The following is an 18,829-nucleotide window of genomic DNA, read 5'->3' as shown; positions in this document are numbered from 1 at the left end:
TGAGGCCTCTATCCTTATATTATGTCTATGGTTTCCAATTCCAGCTTCCAATAGCTAAAGGGCGATTCCACTTAATTTTTCACTACCTTCCGCATCTTTAATCAACTCTAGTTTAAAAACTACTACACCTAGAGACTTGAAACTTGGACCAGATTATTCTCTTCTTCAAGCTGAATATTTAAAATCTTGTTTGTGATTTGAAAAACATTTTTCTGATTTGTGAAAACTCAATAAAGTTGGATAATCACTATTTTTTGGCATCTGGATCACATTAGAACTGCTGTAATTAAAAAACTAATACACCTAGACTCTTCAAACCTGAGCTAGATTATTCTGCTCTAATAGCAGAATATTTATAACTGTTTGTGATTTGTGAAACATTTTCCTGATTTGTGAAAACTCAATAAAGTTCGATAATCACCGGGAACGGTCCGGTCAGTACCACGTGACTGATTCAGTTACTCTGTCCTCAGTTTGCTTCCGGAGAAGGACCACAGATCCGTCCCCGGCCCTTTCTCTCTGCTACAGCTAGTTGTACTTGCCTCATTAAGTAGCAAGGAGCATAAGAGATAGAGACGGAGTGAGAAAGCAAGAGAGAAAGAAAGACATCGATATCTCCCTATTTTTTTTCCTCTGGCTGCTGTTAAGAAAATAAATTAAAAATATGCTAGTTTTAAAATTTAACATGACTTGATTGAAATAGCGTAATTATAGTTTTAAAATGTATAACTTATTCTGGCCTATTGAACTTTATTTTACCTGTAGTTAAGGCAGATTGTTTGCCAAGATCTTTGATCTGCCCTCAGTAGCAATCAGTAGGAAGTTCCAGCTTTTCACACTGATCTGTGAAAGTGGTAAAGCAGCAGGAGATCAGGAGAGTCTCTGCTTTCACCTTATTTAGACAATGGTGACAACTGGTGTTTGATCTTGTGAATAAATTGCAAGGAGTATATAACTTTAAAAAGGATCAGAGACAGGTTCTGGTTGGATGAGCAAAGATAAACCTTATTTGAAGAATATAAAACTTTCTACAGAGTAACAAATTAGATTTTGCCCTTTTGCAATTTCTCCAAAGACATCTTTCTTTCTTTCTTTCTTTCTTTCTTTCTTTCTTTCTTTCTTTCTTTCTTTCTTTCTTTCTTTCTTTCTTTCTTTCTTTCTTTCTTTCTTTCTTTCTTTCTACTTTTCCATTTGTCTCAGGTAAATGAATGTTTTTAGTATGTTTGAAGTGTCTGTGTTGTCAATGTGAATTTATACTTTTTCTGATGTTATCCGATGTGCTTTTCTGATGATTGTGTGCATCTGTCTTGAATACATGCTGATTATTGTGACGCTGTTATCTCTGCGTGATCTCAGTCTGTGCGCACAGCAATAAGCAATAAGTGTGAGCAATAAGAGCTGAGCAGCCAGAGGGGGAAAAAAAAGGGGGAGATATCGATGTCTTTCTTTCTCTCTTGCTTTCTCACTCCGTCTCTATCTCTTATGCTCCTTGCTACTTAATGAGGCAAGTACAACTAGCTGTAGCAGAGAGAAAGGGCCGGGGACGGATCTGTGGTCCTTCTCTGGAAGCAAACTGAGGACAGAGTAACTGAATCAGTCACGTGGTACGCGCGGCTTCAAACGTCATATCCTGCTCCAAGCAACACAAACCTCGACACACGCTTATCAACAAACTGTTAGCTTGTGTTGAAGAAACATTCACAGAATTGAAAGAAATCAATGTCTAGATGGAGGAAAAGATGGAGGATCATCGCAGACCGCTGGATTTTACCCGGATACCGAAGATCATCTTACACCGGATAGGTACGAAACACCTTCACGTTTTACTGATGACATGAAGCGCGAAACTGGAGAAAAGCTGGAGGAAAAACACGAGACAAACAGGAGGAAATGTGCGAAACTAGAATGAATGTTTGACGAAATTAAATCAACTGATAGATACGACAGATGCAGAGCACTGGTTGGACATCAGGAGGTTCGGGAGGGCAGGTCGATTATAAATGTTATTATTCCAATAAAGTGCATTGATCAGCGTTTGCTGCTGCAGGCAGGCAGTTCTATCATTAAACGGGCTTTATCGCTCCTTCATTCAATGCATCTGAAATTAGTTCCTCACTAGATGTGTTTAAACAATATAATTATGTTTTTGACCAGACAAAGTATGTCTTTGATTTATCTTTAATTACATCCTGACCAATATAAATGACATCAGATTTACCATTAAGATGTTTGGTGGTTTCAGTTCAGTTTTGTCTTGGTGATTTTTTTTTTTAATGAGGAGGTTTTCTAACATATCTTTTAATTGATTTTATGTATTTTGTACAGTGTCCTCCAGCAGCAAGAATTATGCCTATAAATAAGATATTCTATTATTAATTATCTGAAATATGTTTCAGGCAGTGATTCACTGTAGATATCTTTAATTGAAACCTCCATGAAACAACATGGTAAATCTGACGTCATTTATAGTTCTCAGAATTTCATGGGAGATATTTCAAATGCATGTTTTGATTTATTATCATAGCTTTATTACATATATCTAAAAATATATATAGTCAAACTAATTTCAAATATTGGCTACATACAAGGATTAAGAAGATAGAGAAACTGTTCAATGAACTGGAGAAGGATTGATTCTTGTTTTTATATCTTTATTGAAAGTCCAGCAGCGTTTGAAGACTCTCCAACTGAAACTAGTCAGAGGCAGAGAACTGATAGGAGATGCACACAGTTATCTTTATACGTCATATTTCATCACTTCCTGCCTTCACTGCACACAAGTGTGATAAAGATGAACAAAGGAAAACCGTTCAGTAACAGGAAAAACGGCTGTGGAGATGCAATCATACCAAACATTTGCTGAGCATTTCATGTTCACATTAAACACATTTTAATTTTTCTATAACATTGGCAGAAGATGTGGCTGTGTGGAGACACACGGTCTCCAGAGATTTATTTTTTCTTGATCTGTGGCTTTTCTTGTGCTGTCAGAATCTCAATAGATCTGAGTTTCCCTAGAACAACAAAACATCTTATTAAAATGGGGATTATTGTGGACAATTCACATTTTGGATATTTTTTTGCTTGTTTTTGAGTTTCTATTGCCTCCCAAAGCAGCCCAAATGCTTAGAAACCAGCCAGCCATTTTTTGGTGTCTGAAAAATAAGAGAGCATCAATAAATTGGCCCTGATTTCCTTAATTTTGGGAATTGGAGAGATTTACTTAAATGTGAAGCTGATTCTATCCACCAATGTTCTCTACCTTTGCAAAGCTCCAAAGATTTGCCACTGTCTACTATTGATCTGCTGTGAGAGAAGTTTGGCTGACAGACAAACCCATCAGGTCATGTCTGCAGTAAATACGTCACCCCAAAATAAAAGCCACAATCATATTTGGCAGGTCAGGCTTTTTCAAAATCATGAAGATTTTAAGGAGCTGGCAGGTTTTATTTATAAAAGTTCAAGGAATAATATTCATAGTTAGATTCTTTTGTTACCATATCAACAGTCTGATGCTGTGAGTTTAATCTTTGAGTTCGAGCTCTTTGTTCACAAATACAAATTGGTAAACGGCAATTATCAATGACTACTGTTAAGAAAAATAAAATTTAAAATAAGCTAGTTTTAAAACTAAACATATTTTGATTGAAATAGCCTGATTATAGTTTTAAAATGTATAACTTATTCTGGCATATTGACCTTTATTTTACCTGGCAGATTGTTTGCCAAGATCTTTGATCTGCCCTCAGTAGCAATCAGTAGGAAGTTCCAGCTTTTCACACTGATCTGTGAAAGCCATAAAGCAGCAGGAGATCAGGAGAGTCTCTGCTTCCATTTTATTTAGACAATGGGGACAAATGGCTTTAGAGAGAGGGTCAGAGACGGGTCCTGTTTGGATCAGCAAAGATACGCCTTATTTGAATAAATTAAAGAAAAGAAGATAAAACTTTTCACACAGAGTAGCAAATCAGATCTTGCCCTTGCAATTTCTCCAAAGATGTTTTTGCTGTCCCTATATCTTGCCTCAGGTAATGAATGTATGTCTCTATTATTTTGTAATTTCCTGTTATATCTTATACTTTGTTCCGATTTGGATTAAATTCTGAAATTCTGTGACGTCATCACGCATTGTTGTGTTATAGAAGGAGAGCCAGATTCTTTCCTAAATTTAATCACACAAATAATTCTTCCTCAACGCTGCTTTTTAAGTTGATCAAGCTAGGCTTCTTCTCCCAGATTTCACTAAATCTAACACAGAAGCTGTTAGAGTTGCTGATGATTGTAGCAGCAAGAGGGGCCTCCAAGTCAAAGTCTGATCAAGGCCTTAAAGTAGTTTTACTAAAAATTAAAAGTTTTTGGTTTGTGTTTTTGTTCAGATCTCCGACGTTGTTGCATTTGTAAAGAGGAGGACGGGATTCTCAATGAGCTCAGCCACCAGGAGGGGAACTCCACTTTAAAACAAGAGGAACCAGAACCTCTGCACATAAAACAGGAACCAGAGGCTCTACAGATAAAACGTGAGCAAGAAGAACCAGAACATCAACAGTTCAAAGAGGAAGAGAAGCAATTCTGCATCAGTCAGGATGAAGAGCAGCTTGTGGTGAAACAGGAGACTGATGGCATTTTGGTGAATCCTCCTAAAGTGCAAATAATCCACAATGAAATAGAACCACAGAGGAACCAACTCATCTCTCATGACTCTGCTGAGGATGAGAACCAGGATCAGGAGAGAAGCAAATCTGAAGACCCAAGAAACGGAGATGAGAAGCAGAAACAAAATGAAATATGTCAGAAAACCAAACAACAAGAAGGTAAAACTGAGAGTTCAAAACAAAAAACGCACAAGAAAGCTCATCCAGAGCAAAAATTATATTCTTGTAAAATTTGTGATGAATCCTTTAATCAGGCAAGTTTATTGACAACACACATGAGAACTCACATGGGCAAACAGCCCTTCACATGTTCAACTTGTGGAAAAAGTTATGACTACAAAGCTGGATTAATTTATCATATGAAAGTTCACTCGGGTGAGAAACCTTTCTCTTGTGTGACCTGTGGAAAAGGTTTCAGAAACAAATCTTATTTAGTTGTTCACATGAGGATTCACACAGGTGAGAGACCTTTCTCATGTGTGACCTGTGGAAAAGGTTTCATAACCAAATCTAATTTAGTTGATCACATGAGGATTCACATAGTTGAGAAGCCTTTCTTATGCGGGACCTGCGGCAAAGGTTTCCGCAGTCAAATCAGTTTAACTCATCACATGAGGACTCATACAGGTGAGATGCCTTTTTCATGTGGGATCTGTGGAAAAAGTTTCAGAAACAGAGGTAGTTTATCTTGGCACATGACGATGCATACTAATGAGGAGCGTTACTCTTGTGAGACATGTGGTAAAAGGTTTAGGCATAAATACACTTTAACTCGCCACATGTATATCCACACAGGAGAGAGACCTTTCTCATGTGGGACCTGTGGAAAAAGCTACACAATCAAAACTGATTTAATTGGCCATATAAAGACACATACTAGTGAGAAGCCTTTCTCTTGTGGGACCTGTGGAAAAAGGTTCAGCCAAAAAAAGTATTTAACTTCTCACATGATGACTCACACAAGAGAGAAACTATTTTCTTGTGGGACTTGTGGAAAAAGTTTCCGTCAAAATGGCAATTTAACTGTTCACATGAGGAGTCACGCAGGCAAGAAGCTTTTCTTATGTGGGACTTGTCAAAAAGGTTTCAGTTATAAGAGCAATTTAACTCGTCACATGAGGACTCATACAGGATGAGCAGCATAATCTGACCCTCAAGTATCAAAACACAATAACTCCCAGTTTGGAATCAGAGTAATTACAGCTGAGTAACATTTCTATTATGTAGCAGTTTAGAGAAGAAAAACATTTAAAACAGGACATTTATCTAAAACACTAAACTTTCACTTTATTTTGTCAGTTTTATGTTTTCATTTAAAATGGTTTTTGAGATATTAAGTCTTACGAAGATAAGCATGCATTTTAAATGTTTTTTTTTTGTTTAGTGAGATATTATAGTCTGTTTATCTCTTGAAGTAACGATGGATTTGGATTCTTTCAGATTTAGACTTGTAAAACTGTCATTGTATGTCTATTCTTTGTACTCATTGTTTGTTTTATTGTATTAATTTTGGTCAGAGAATGCATAGTAACTGTTACTGTATGCACTGTTGGTGTAAGTATATTCAGATTCAGGTTTTTATTCTGGAGTTGAATCTAAATATACTTTTTCATTTCTTTCTCTTGAGTTTCTGATTCAGGGACAAAAAATTGTTGATTGTATGATGGAAACATTTCAGATGTTGCTGAATTTTGCTAAGTTATGATGAAACCCGAGATGTTTTCCTTTCTTTGTTAAAACGTCTGCATTGATTTTATTCTTGTTAAGTTGACTCTGAACTGAAAAGTCATTTTTACCCATGTTAGGTTTTTTCTTTCTTTTTATCTGTAACGCAGTATTTGTTCGAGAAAGTTTGTATTTTTCTGTGTTGATGTAGAATCAATTTCAGATAGAAATGTGACTAGGAAAAACTGTTTCTATATCATTCTTATATATAAAAAAGTTTTTTTAACCATAATTAATGGTCTTAGTCTTTTTTTGGTTCAGTAGTGGATTTTGACCCATGTATAAGTTTCTGCTTCTTGAGCCTTTTCTTTCATCATTTCTGCCAAACATCTGTCTTTTTAAACCAGTATTTTTCTTAACTTTTCACTCACAGTTGCTTATTTCTAGGGAATCGTTCATAAATCTAGGTCCTATCTTAAGAACTGACCACTTTTATGGAGGCCCAAATATCAAGTTGCAAAAAGTAATGGAGTCAAAACATGGCAGCGCTACAAAACTGCAACCAGAGAGCAGGGGCTTCTAGAAAGACGAGAGCAGGAGAGGACCACCTGCCTACACCTGCAGTTCTGACACTATTAAGTTATTTCCAACGCCCTGACTAACATTAGCGCATATTCGGCACTGTATTACAAGTTTTATAACAGTTTAATAGAAAGCTCACCTGCTCCGTCTGTCCACTGCCTCGGCCAATCAGTGAACAGAAGCGAAGCTTGCGTCATCCAGCAAACCAGGGTCGGCTCCGAAGCAGGACCCAAAAAAGAAAAATAGCCGGTGGAAAAGCTCCGAAAGCGGGTCGAGCCGAGCTGAGCCGAAACGAGCCGGTGGAAAAGGGTGCACAGGTTCTGGACTCAGTCACGTGGTACGGCTTGCTCATGCGGCTTCAAACGTCACATCCTGCTCCATGAACAAAAGCCTCGATAGACACGTCATAAATATCCTCCTGGTTTCCTCGACACTCACCCCGAAGCTTTGGCACAGAAACCACATCGCTAGTTTTAGGCAAATATGTGAGTATTTGCAATAAAAATGTCTTCAGTTCCGCCTCAGAGAGAGTTTATCAACCAGCTGTTAACTCCTGCTGAAGAAACATTCACAGAGTTGGAAGAAATCCACGTCAAGTCCGAGGAAAAGATGGAGGATCAGCGCAGACCGCTGGATTTCACACGGATACCGAAGATCATCTTACACCGGATAGGTACGAAACGCCTTCACGATTTACTGGTGACATGAAACGCAAAAAAAGGGGAGAAAAGCTGGGCGACAGATTAAATATGGCTGCCACCTTTCAGAAATCAAAATAAGGGACGCTGCCCACGGCGCGTCGCTCTGCTCTCATGTTGTGGGACGTCCGCTGCAGTGATGGACATTATTTTATGGCGGTGGTTTTTGTTTTTAAAATGTAGTCCATAGGGCAGCCGTTCACGCAAAGTTGGTTAAAGTACCTCATAATTGTACTCCAATCAGAGTAATATACCTTAAAAACACGGTTAATTAAGCAAGTGTAAAAAGTATTTGGTAATCTACTCAAGTACTGAGTAACTGATCATAACACCTGATTTAATAGTCAAATGTGTCCTCAGACAGCCAAAAGTATAAAAGTTAAGTGAACATTCTGGTACTGTAAAGAGTATTACAAAAATATTTATAGAAATAAGGAGTTAGGTTTGGAGGCTGGTTCTAGACCAGATTTACCACAGCGGTCAGGGTAGTCGGTGTATTTCCATGGCAACACTTGAAAAAGAATTAAACAACAAAAACCAGAGCAATATTTCATCATTTGATATTATAAGTGAGCAAAAGAGTCACTTTTGTTTCCAGAAATCCAGGTTGCAGATCCCTGGCAGATGGAAAGTATGATCCTGTACAGCAGCTAAAAGTGCAGCACTGTAACTTTTAATTTGTTGTTAAAGTAAAATTGTGAAGGTTAAAAGGCAAGGTAAGGTAATTTTATTCACATAGCACATTTTCAGCAACAAGGCTTTACATGAACAAAGTGCTTTACATGAAAAGGAAATAAAAGAAAGATAGAAAGAAAGAAAGAAAGAAAGAAAGAAAGAAAGAAAGAGAATCTAATATTGATCTAAAGTATGTAAGCTAGGAGCTATGAGCTCCTGTTCAGGGTTGCTAAGTTTCCTCTGGTCTACTTCCATTTCTGGGTTGAGAGAACAAGAGTCTGAAAAATAGTCTAACAATGTTGATCCAGAAGTTTCCTCTGGGCTTCTGGTCTCTGCATCTAAATACTGAGTACTCTACAGTTTCTGATAAGCTAAGCTGAAGAGTGACTAATTGATTCCTTTTCTGGGTTAAAAGTGAGTACTTCACAGTTTCTAAATAAGGTTGATGTAGTATTGGTCTAAATTCTAAGTTTGTTCTAAATCTTTTTCTAGGTTCAAAGTAATATAAAACTAAGCAGTTACTGTTCCTGTCAAGTGTTTCTGGATTCTAAGGGTGCGTTCACACTGCAGCCTGAAGTGACCCAATTCCGATTTTTTTGACGTAATGCGACTTGTATCCGATCTTTTCATGGAAGTGTGAACAGCACAGGTCGGATTCTATTTAGAATGCGACCCATATCCGATACGTATCCGATTCAAATGCGACCTAACTTCCAGGACAAATGCCACTATTCTGAGTGCAGGAAGAAACAAAACAACCATGGCAACCCTGGTATCCATGACAACCATGGCGGACGATAATGCGGAAAGCAGTCAGTGGAGAGAAAGCGAGGTATCTGACCTAATAAATATATGGGGGGATAGGTCTATCCAGTCCAAACTGGAGGGATCTTATCGGAACCGGGCGGTTTTCACTAGCATTTCACAAGAAATGACCGTGCGTGGGTATAGACGTTCCTGGCTCCAATGCCAAAGAAAAATGAAGAGCCTCCGTAAAAAATATAAGGAGGCTAAAGACTCAAACAAAAGAAGCGGCAGTGGACGTGTTACTTGTCCATTTTACAACGAGTTGGACCGCATTTTAGGAGACAAGCCCAGCGTTCAACCTTCGGACCTGCTGGATAGCTGCTGTGCCGAAGAGGAGCAGGAGGAGATGAGCCCAAGTCCTGCAGCTAATACTGCTGGTCCAGCTAGCAGCGCTAGCGCCGATTCAGGTGAGATATTTACACATAGGACTATATTGCACTCATGAAAAAACAGGAATGCTGCTTCAGTTTTGGCTATTTTATTTACCCCGGGCTTTATCCTTTGGAATGTTTCTGTCTGAAGCAGCCGGGTATTAACTCACAGAAAAAAATTGTTACAAACTTTCTTCTTCTGGTTACAACTTTACAACTTACGCTATTTATCTTAAAGTGATGCAACACGCAGCTCAGATTCTGTAAAACTTCTGTGCCTGAATAAAGACTAGGCAGAATGTCTTAAACAATCACATTAATAAGACAAATAAGATATATTAAATAAATGAATAAAAGATTGTTTTATCCATAACCTATAATAATTTAAATACTTCTAGGGTGTAACATATATTAATTTTTTACATGTCATGATCTCATGTGTATTTACATATTATGTTTATAAAGGTGATGGGACACTTGCCTCTACCTCAGAGGAAAGTTCTTCAACAAGTGAAGATACAGCCTTTAATAGCGGTACATCTTCCACATCCACTGGCTGTAAGATACCATTTATTTTGTCCAATTATAAACAAACCTTCTACTAACTAAACTGAGGAAATATTTTGTTAAGGGTGCTTAAAATATATTTGGTATTATCATAAATATCATAGTTTGAATTGATTGCAGTTTTAAAGTTTTTCTAACTGTAGTACAAAAAGATAACATGTAATGGTTTATCTGATCTTTCTCTTAATACAGCTACTTCTGCCACGAATAGAAAAAGAAAATCAAAGCTGGAGGCTACTCTTGAGGTTTTTGCTGACAAGATCAGTACTGCCCTCAAAAGTGAAGATGCCGATCTTTTGTTGAAGATGCAAGCAGCTCAGCATGAGCATGAATTGAAAATGTTCACGATGTTATCACAGTTCTTGGAGAGATCAAACCACCCTCCACAGCAACCATTTTACCATACTCCAATGCCGCCCTCACAGCCTTACACCCCAGGACAGCATCCTGCTCACCATTCCTCACCGTTTCCTATGACTTCTGCTCCATCTCCCACCATTGCTGTGTCCTATCTTCAAGACTTAAGTTCACCACTGCCCTTCAACAATGCTCATCCACATGCTCAAAATCTCCCTCAGCCCTTTTTCCAGACACCAGCTGATATGCGAGCTTATTCTCCACCCTTTCAGTTTCAAGATGAGGATGAAATTTAAACCAACTTGAAGTATTTTTGAACAGTACTAACATTTGTTTACTTTCACTGAATGTTACTCAGTTGCAATGCAATTTTGAGATGAACAATATTTTTAAAATATTTTGTTCTGTTTTCAAAAACAAATTTTAAAAATATTTATGATTTTTTTTTTTTTTAAAAAAGGTGGTTCAGAATTTATACTCAGAGGCACAGGTTTTTCTTCTATGAAAAAGAAATAAGATTATTGAAAATGTAATTTTGTTATTTAACAACGATGTGGTTACATGTAAAACACTATAAATAAAAATGTGATAACATGCTAAACAGTTGAACTTTGTGAATAAAAATGTGATAACATGTTAAAACACTTGAACAACAAATACAGCTATTAATTCAACGCTGCCTACTAAAACATTCAGTGAGGGCTTCTCTGACTCTTGCAGGTTGTACATCAGGTAAAGAACCTCCTTCTGCTAATCTTTCGAAGGGAAGGACAGGTGCAGATTCTAAGTAGGTCTCACTGTGCAATTCACAAATATTATGAAGTGTGCAACATGCACTGATGACAGTGTTGACGGCAGAGATCTCCACATCAAGCCGTTTGCTTAGACATCTCCATCGACTCTTGAGTTTGCCAAATGCACATTCTACAACCATCCTTGCTCTGCTGTGGCGCTCATTGAAGTAGCGTTGATCTGTTGTTAAAGTTCCGGTATCTGCATGTCCTTTCAACAACCATCTTCGAAGGGGGTAGGCTGGGTCACCTAGCAGCATTATTGGCACTCGAACACCCATTATCTCTTCAGTATTCTAAAATTTTACAGTAAACAAAAATAAAATTTGTTTTGAAAAAAATCAAAATTTTCTATCACTATAACTAACTTCTATTACTAACACAGTACCAAATACTTACTGGTGGAAAAAGATCCCCTTTCTCTGCCAGTGCATAAACGTGTGAATTTTTAAGGACCCTGGCATCATGAACGCTTCCTGGCCATCCACTATAAATGTTGGTAAAGCTGTTGGAAGACATTTTTTAGTTTAGAAACTAAATATTTTTAAAATTAGCAAATATCAATATTTATTACCAAAGACGATGATCCACTATTCCCTGTAGAATGACTGAGTGCCATCCCTTGCGGTTGAAATAATCACCGGGATTCTTCTCGGGAGCAACTATGGGGATATGGGTGCCATCGATCGCTCCTCCGCACTGCGGGAATCCCCATCTCTCTCTGAAACCTGCGATCACCTCCTGCAGAGCAGCTCCGTGGGGCATTTTAATGTACTCCGGCATGAGTACATGACGAACTGCTTTGCAGAATTCGTGGACTATGGAACAGACGGTGGACCTCGCAATACCGAAGAGGTTGCTTATAGTGCGATAGCACGCACCTGTTGCAAGCCAATACAGTCCCACGGCAACCCTTTTTCCCACTGGTATGGGTTGCCGAAGATGTGTGGCTGCATGTGTGAGTGTCAAAGAGAGACGCTCACATATGTACATAAATGTTTCTCTTGACACTCTAAAATTTTGGATGAAATTGATGTCATCAAAGCCAATTACTTCTGTTTCCCACCACTCCTGACTTCGAGTCCGAGCCCACACATTGCGCTGAACCGATGTAGCTGCCACTGCCCCACAAAATGCCATGGCCAAAATTCTGGCTCTCTTTCTTTTCGATCTTCTTAAGAGGAGAATGTTATTAAGATGCCTGCGGTTGGACAATAATTGGAAGATCGCTAAATATGTTCCATTTCCATCCATGTTTCCATCCATTTCCATGTTTTATGTTCGTCTCAGGTCGACCAAGACAGATGCACTCAGGTTCAACGTATTTATTCTAACAAGAGAGGAAATTAAGTTGGTCACTTCACCAGCTTCTGCCCCTTCACATTAAATAAAATACATGGTTCCCGAGGAGCAGTTAAAATTTGTAAAATTCAAAATACACATTATAGGTTAAATACAAAACATTGCAATATTTGTCCATTTCACCCGGTATATAAATACATTTGCTTAAAATACATTTTATAACTACAATACGTATAAATACATCACAGATCTGACCATAATACATACCGCAGTAAAAGACGGCAACAGAAAAAGGGGACGAGGCGTCACTTGGTTGCTATGGTTACGACAAACGGTCAACAGCAGTATAACATAATTAATGACCGGAGAAACAACTTTTTGACTAAACAGTGAATTTGAAGAGTGAATAAATTTTTTTTTGATTCACTTCACATCACAGATATAGTCATTGCGCCCTCTACTGCGCATGCGGCACACTTTCAGGTCATTTGCCCGTTCACACTGCAGAACGCATACAGGTCGCATTTACTGGCAGTGTGAACGGTCCCCGCAAAAAAATCGGAATTGGCAAAAAATCGGAATTGGGTCACTTCAGGCTGCAGTGTGAACGCACCCTTAGTTTGTAGTTATTCTAATTCTGATTCCATTTCTGGGCTGTATAATATTGATCTAAATAGTGCAGACTCCACAATTTCTGATATTACTAACAACTAAAATAATAATAATCCTTTTCTGGGTTAAATAGGCAGTACTCCACAGTTTCTAACAGGGTGGCACAGACACGGTGACGTAAAGGAGTGTATCTTGATGTATGAGGAGTGCGTGCAACATTTGTCCATGACTTCGAACAGCTTGCTCAGTTTGTGCTTGATAAGATGTTCTGGTCAAAACAAGTCCTTGAGTCCAGCCATGTGATTCCATGGATGTCAGTTGGGAGAGGAGCTTGTTTACATATCCTCAAGGAGATTTGGCCTGCCAGAGGCAGGCACAGGGGAGCCAGTTGAGATTAGAATCATTTTTCATTCGGGCAGGTATAATATTTTTTCAAACTGCCCTAAAGTCTCCCGGTGCATCTCAGAATCCAATTATCCAGATTAGTATGGCCTTTCCCAAAGTCTCAACACCGGATCATGGGAAAAAAGTGATCTACCACTGAGTATTAATTAACACAAGACATTTATTTAGTATAACTTCTTTGGTGCCATGTTGGCCCCCAATTAGAGCCGCTGCAGGTCTGGATCTGGTGCATTAACAAGACACTAAATGACCACTGAACAATTATTCATAAAATATATCAACATTTCAAAATAAAACCTACAGAAAACCCTAACAAACCTTTTAAAGAAGGAAATATTTATGTATCTAGTGTTAATCCATTTGTATTATTTTGGCTGACATTGTTATACATTAAATAAGTAAATAATCAAACCAGTAAAAGCAGAATAAGAAACTTACTCATAGCAAAATGTTCTGAACCATATCAGCCTGAGGAGATGATTGAGGGATGAAGAGACGCTGATGTCAAGTATATATGGTTCTGATGGGTGTGCTGTGTTCCTCTCCTGATCCATTTTTACAGTTCACACTGCGCCACATTTGGATGGACACATTTTTTATTGTCTTTATTCATCCTCACTAACATTATTCAGCCTAGGTTTTGGGTCTTCCCTTGGACGTCTGTATTTTTACGAGAAGTTTTGCTTCCAAGGACAGTGGAGAATAGGGTAAAGGTTGTTTTAAAAAGACTCAGGTTGACAGCAGCTCACCACGGCTGCGTAGTGTCCGTCTCTAGGCAACCGTGACAACAGCATCGGTCCGTAGCGTTCTGGGGTCCTTTAACTCCCACCACGACACTTTAGCTGATCCAGCATTAAAATGTCCTTCACTGTTGCTCCAACCGTTCAAATAGAGAGAAAGATGATCGTTATTTTTGTGTTTCTAAGGTAGTTGGTCACAAGGGAGTTCATTTTAAAACGGAGGAGAAAAGTGGACCTCCTCTTCCGCACCTCCAGCTAAAACCAGGAGCTGCTGAAACTACCAATGCCAGAATTTGCAGCACCACTTTCTAACAGGAAACAATTGCACCGTTTAAATTGTATTTTGGAATCTTAATTACCTTTGCAAATCTAAAAAAATTAGGGTTATGAACAAACCCTTCGAGTCATGTCTGCAGTAAGTAAGTCACCAAAAAAATAATAGCCATGGGTCAGGCTTTTTTGAGTTAGCATAAATAATGCATTTTAATCAGGTTTTTGAGAAAAATTATGAAAACTATAGGAAAATTTAAAGTGTTTTATTTGCTTTAACATACGCAAAATGGGTACCATTGTAAAGGAAAATTATTCAACTTTAACAGAGTGGTGTTGCTTTTGTAAAAAAAATATTCTGAAAAGAATATTTTCCATGATCAGCATCCGTTCTCTCCTTTTCCTAAGTGGGAATGGCGTCATTGTCTGTACCTGAATGGAGTTGGAGTTGAGGAGCGCTGTTAAGATTAATCAAGGGATTAAACTAAAGGGTTCATAGTTTGACTCAAAATTAAAAGTGTTTGTTTTTGTTTTGACCCAGATCTCCAACATTGCTGTGTGTGTAAAGAGGACGGGGATCTCAATGAGCTCAGCAACCAGGAGGGGAACTCAACTTTAAAAGAAGAGGAACCAGAACCTCTGCAGATAAAACAGGAGCAAGAAGAACCAGAACATCAACAGCTCAAAGAGGAAGAGAAGCAACTCTGCATCAGTCAGGATGAAGAGCAGCTTGTGCTGAAACAGGAGACTGATGAAATTTTGGTGAATCCTCCTAAAGGGCAAAGAATCCACAAGAAAACAGAACCAGAGAAGAACCAACTCATCTCTCATTGCTCTACTGAAGCTAAAAACCAGGATCAGGAAAGAAGCAATTCTGAAGATCCAAGAAAAAAGAGAAATGAAGAACAAAAACAGAGATTTCAGAAAAACAGACAGCAGAAAGATAAAACGGAAAGTTCAAAACAAAACACATACAAGAAAGCTCACCCGGAACAAAATCTATATTCTTGTAAAATCTGTGATGAAGCCTTTTCTCAAAGCACTTTCTTGACCACACACATGAGAACTCATACTGGCAAGAAGCCTTCCACATGTTCAACTTGTGGAAAAACTTTCACACGCAAATCTCACTTACTTTGTCACATGATGACTCACACAGGAGAGAAACGTTTCTCATGTGTGACTTGTGGAAAAGGTTTCACGAGCAAATTTCAGTTAGTTGATCACATGAGAAGTCACACAGGTGAGAAGCCTTTCTCATGTGTGACCTGCGGAATAAGTTTCGAACGCAAATCAAACTTAATTCGACACATGTTGATTCACACAGGTGAAAAGCCTTTCTCATGTGTGACTTGTGGAAAAAGCTTCCAATGGAAATCTGAGTTGCTTCCTCACATTTATATTCACACAGGAGAGAAGCCTTTCCCATGTGTGACCTGTGGAAAAAGTTTCCAATATAAAAGCAGTTTAACTGGTCACATGAGGACTCATACAAATGAGAAGCCTTTCTCATGTAGGACTTGTGGAAAAAGTTTCTATCAAAAAATCTATTTAATGAGTCACATGAGATCTCATACAGGTGAGAAACCTTTTTCATGTCGGACTTGTGGAAAACGTTTCTATCTAAAAATCTATTTAACTAATCACAAAAGGATTCATACACATGAGAAGCCTTTCTCATGTGGGAATTGTGGGAAAAGTTTTAGTCATAAAGGTAGTTTAATTAATCATATTAGGATTCATACAAATGAGAAGCCTTTCTCGTGTAGCACTTGTGGAAAAAGTTTCCGTCAACAAAGCAATTTAATTGGTCACATGAGGACTCATACAGGTGAGAAACCATTCTCATGTGGGACTTGTGGAAAAGGTTTTTGTCAAAAAAGCAATTTAACTACTCACATGAGGACTCATACAGGTGAGAAAACATTCTCATGTGGGACCTGTGGAAAAAGTTTTCATCAAAGAAGCAGTTTAGTTAGTCACACCTGGATTCATACAGATGAGAAGAATTTCTCATGTGGGAGTTGTGGAAAACAATTCCGTCATCAAAGGAGTTTAACTCGTCACATGAGGATTCATACAAATGAAAAACCTTTCTCATGTAGAACTTGTGGAAAAAGTTTCCATCATAAAAGCAGTTTAACTGCTCACATGAGGACTCATACAGGTGAGAAGCCCTTCTCATGTGGGACTTGTGGAAAAAGTTTCAGTCAACAAAGCAATTTAATTAGTCACATGAGGACTCATACAGGTGAAAAACCTTTCTCATGTAGAACTTGTGGAAAAAGTTTCCATCGTCAAAGCAATTTAACTAGTCACATGAGAACTCATACAGGTGAGAAACCTTTCTCGTGTAGAACTTGTGGAAAAGGTTTTAGTCGAAAAGACAATTTATCTGTCCACATGAGGACTCATACACTTGGTGTTTCTTATGTGCAGCCTGTGGAAAAGGCTTCCTTTTAAATTGCCAGTTAACTGTTAACATGGGAGCTCATACAGGTGGACCGGCATCATCGGAACCTCAAGTTCCAAGATTTTCAGTAACTCGCTGTTTGGAAGCAGAGTATTTACAGCTGGATCACATTTTTATAGCATAGCAGCTTAAAGAAGAAAGCATCTAAAATGGGACGCTTATCTAAAATGCTTAACTCACTTTATTCTGTCAGTTTTATCTTTTTATGTAAAAGGGTTTTTAAGTGACATTTTCAATGTTTTTGTCTAGTGAGTAAAAGGATCCACCATTAGTTGAATACGGCCTAAATATGTGATAATTTTCCTGTGAACTAAAAAATTGCTGTTTGCTGTACACCAAACCTCTTAATTACTTCAACAATGTTCATCTTTTGTTATATTTTTCATCCATGGAGGTCGACATTTTTTCGCTTGATGGGTTGATGATGCATAATGGTCCATTCTATACTGGAACCTGCAGTACAGAATGGCAGTCTGACAGAGTATGCTCATCTGACAGAAACCGGATCTGAACAAAACTTCTGAAGGATCTACATTTGTGCTCTCAACATTTCTCTCCATATGACTTTGAGTCTTTTGTACAAGCAAAACTGACAAAGGCCCTAACAGGTGATTGTTACTGTGTCAAATGGACTGTCTCTCTCTGACCTAGAAGTCAGGACTAAGCTATTGTAAGCATGTATCCAACCAAATGTTGAAAGGTCCCAGCTGTGAACAATTTAGGAAACTGACAACATGTCAGCAAAATGCAACCCAAAAGATATGGGTCAACCAAAGAAGGAACTGGACTGGTGGAGAACGCCTCATACGTGGACAGATTTGAGTAAAAATATGCCGTGCTCTGCGAGAATCTGGAGTTTCTGTGACAATGTTGAGAATAATATTTGTGTAAAGTCCGGAACCCTCCAATGTTGGCCCAAATAAAGCAGACATAAACAGAGTCCGGTGTCGTGATTTGTTTTAATAACCACCTTTAACTTTCCAATAGTGTAAATTCATAATTACACTCAACTATAGTGGTTGTAGCTGTGGGGATTAGAACACCAAGGTACCAGTCCTTCAGGAACTTACGCCTATGTGCATAACACAACAACAAAGAAGAAAGGATTAGTGTCTCGACAAACATTTAAGTTCCATTTCAGTAATTGATATCTCTCAGAAAAGTCCTCATGGGATCACATGAAAGGTAGGCGCATCGATCCAACATCTTCTATTAAGAAAAAGAAACATACAGACAGATGGGACTGACACAGCATTTATAACCCATATATCGCAATTATGTCCGGGCCTGTGTTTGTGTTAAAGTTGGTAGTCAGTGAATGACAGAGACGAACCATTACTTCAGCTCTGCAAGGATCAAGCAGATGTAGAAAACAATTAATCATATGCAATGCACTATTTTATGACGTCTTTAATAACTGCTTGCCTCCTTCATCGCTGTTATCAAATGCAATGTTACAGAGTGACCAGCAGATGTCGCCCTATTCAAATTTACCAAATGCATCAAAATGCTGGAATCAATTCAACATAAAGCTACATAGAGAATTTGTTTCAGAACCAGAAACAATGATAATCAAAGATGCTCAGTTATAGAGAAAGTCTGCTAAAAGCATGATGGACATTTATTTTTAGGACAGATTCTGAACTGAGAATGAGAACCAGGAGGTCAAAGAAAGCTGTAAAGTAGTGCTGTCTTTTGCATGTTGTTTTCACATTTAACTAGACATTTTTAACATGCTGAGTGTCTGAAAAACATCTGAGGTGAAACTGTAACTTTAGTTTTGCTGTAGTTCATCTGGACAACAGACTGGACTGGAGTCGCAACAGTGAAGTTGACTACAAGAAGGGTCAGAACAGACTGAG

At 38.3% G+C, this 18,829-nt stretch overlaps 2 protein-coding genes and 1 long non-coding RNA gene across 6 annotated transcripts; 2 read left to right on the top strand and 1 right to left on the bottom strand.

Moving 5' to 3' along the window:
• The first annotated feature begins 1,610 nt into the window (after nucleotides 1–1,610).
• On the top strand, nucleotides 1,611–17,906 carry LOC103480819 (uncharacterized). Of its 3 annotated transcripts, none has more exons than XM_081599763.1 (3): nucleotides 1,611–1,803; nucleotides 4,377–5,784; nucleotides 15,487–17,906. In XM_081599763.1, the coding sequence occupies exons 1-3, from the start codon at nucleotides 1,728–1,730 to the stop codon at nucleotides 16,955–16,957; spliced, it is 2,955 nt and encodes a 984-aa protein (XP_081455889.1). In that variant the 5' UTR covers nucleotides 1,611–1,727; the 3' UTR covers nucleotides 16,958–17,906. The 3 variants fall into 3 exon arrangements, with proteins under 3 accessions (XP_081455889.1, XP_081455888.1, XP_081455887.1); XM_081599762.1 differs by lacking the exons at nucleotides 1,611–1,803; nucleotides 4,377–5,784 and adding exons at nucleotides 7,249–7,384; nucleotides 7,462–7,572 and having other exon boundaries at nucleotides 15,036–17,906; XM_081599761.1 differs by lacking the exons at nucleotides 1,611–1,803; nucleotides 4,377–5,784 and adding an exon at nucleotides 7,249–7,572 and having other exon boundaries at nucleotides 15,036–17,906.
• On the top strand, nucleotides 8,800–10,723 carry LOC145548798 (uncharacterized). Its single transcript, XM_081599769.1, has 3 exons — nucleotides 8,800–9,486; nucleotides 9,916–10,008; nucleotides 10,210–10,723. Exons 1-3 carry the CDS (start codon nucleotides 9,033–9,035, stop codon nucleotides 10,668–10,670), a joined length of 1,008 nt encoding a protein of 335 aa, XP_081455895.1. The 5' UTR covers nucleotides 8,800–9,032; the 3' UTR covers nucleotides 10,671–10,723.
• LOC103464200 (uncharacterized) lies at nucleotides 11,350–13,081 on the bottom strand. 2 transcript variants are annotated; one of them, XR_014084797.1, is made up of 3 exons: nucleotides 11,740–13,081; nucleotides 11,565–11,670; nucleotides 11,350–11,461 (listed from the first exon to the last, which is right to left on the bottom strand). It is a non-coding gene; the product is annotated as an uncharacterized LOC103464200 (long non-coding RNA). The 2 variants fall into 2 exon arrangements; XR_533616.2 differs by having other exon boundaries at nucleotides 11,565–13,081.
• Nucleotides 17,907–18,829: the final 923 nt, after the last annotated feature.

This window comes from Poecilia reticulata, chromosome 18, assembly GCF_904066995.2.
Source record: "Poecilia reticulata chromosome 18, P_reticulata-male-v2, whole genome shotgun sequence".
Classification (NCBI taxonomy): domain Eukaryota; kingdom Metazoa; phylum Chordata; class Actinopteri; order Cyprinodontiformes; family Poeciliidae; genus Poecilia; species Poecilia reticulata.
Note: the sequence above shows the minus strand (reverse complement) of the source record. Positions and strands in the feature narration are given on the sequence as shown.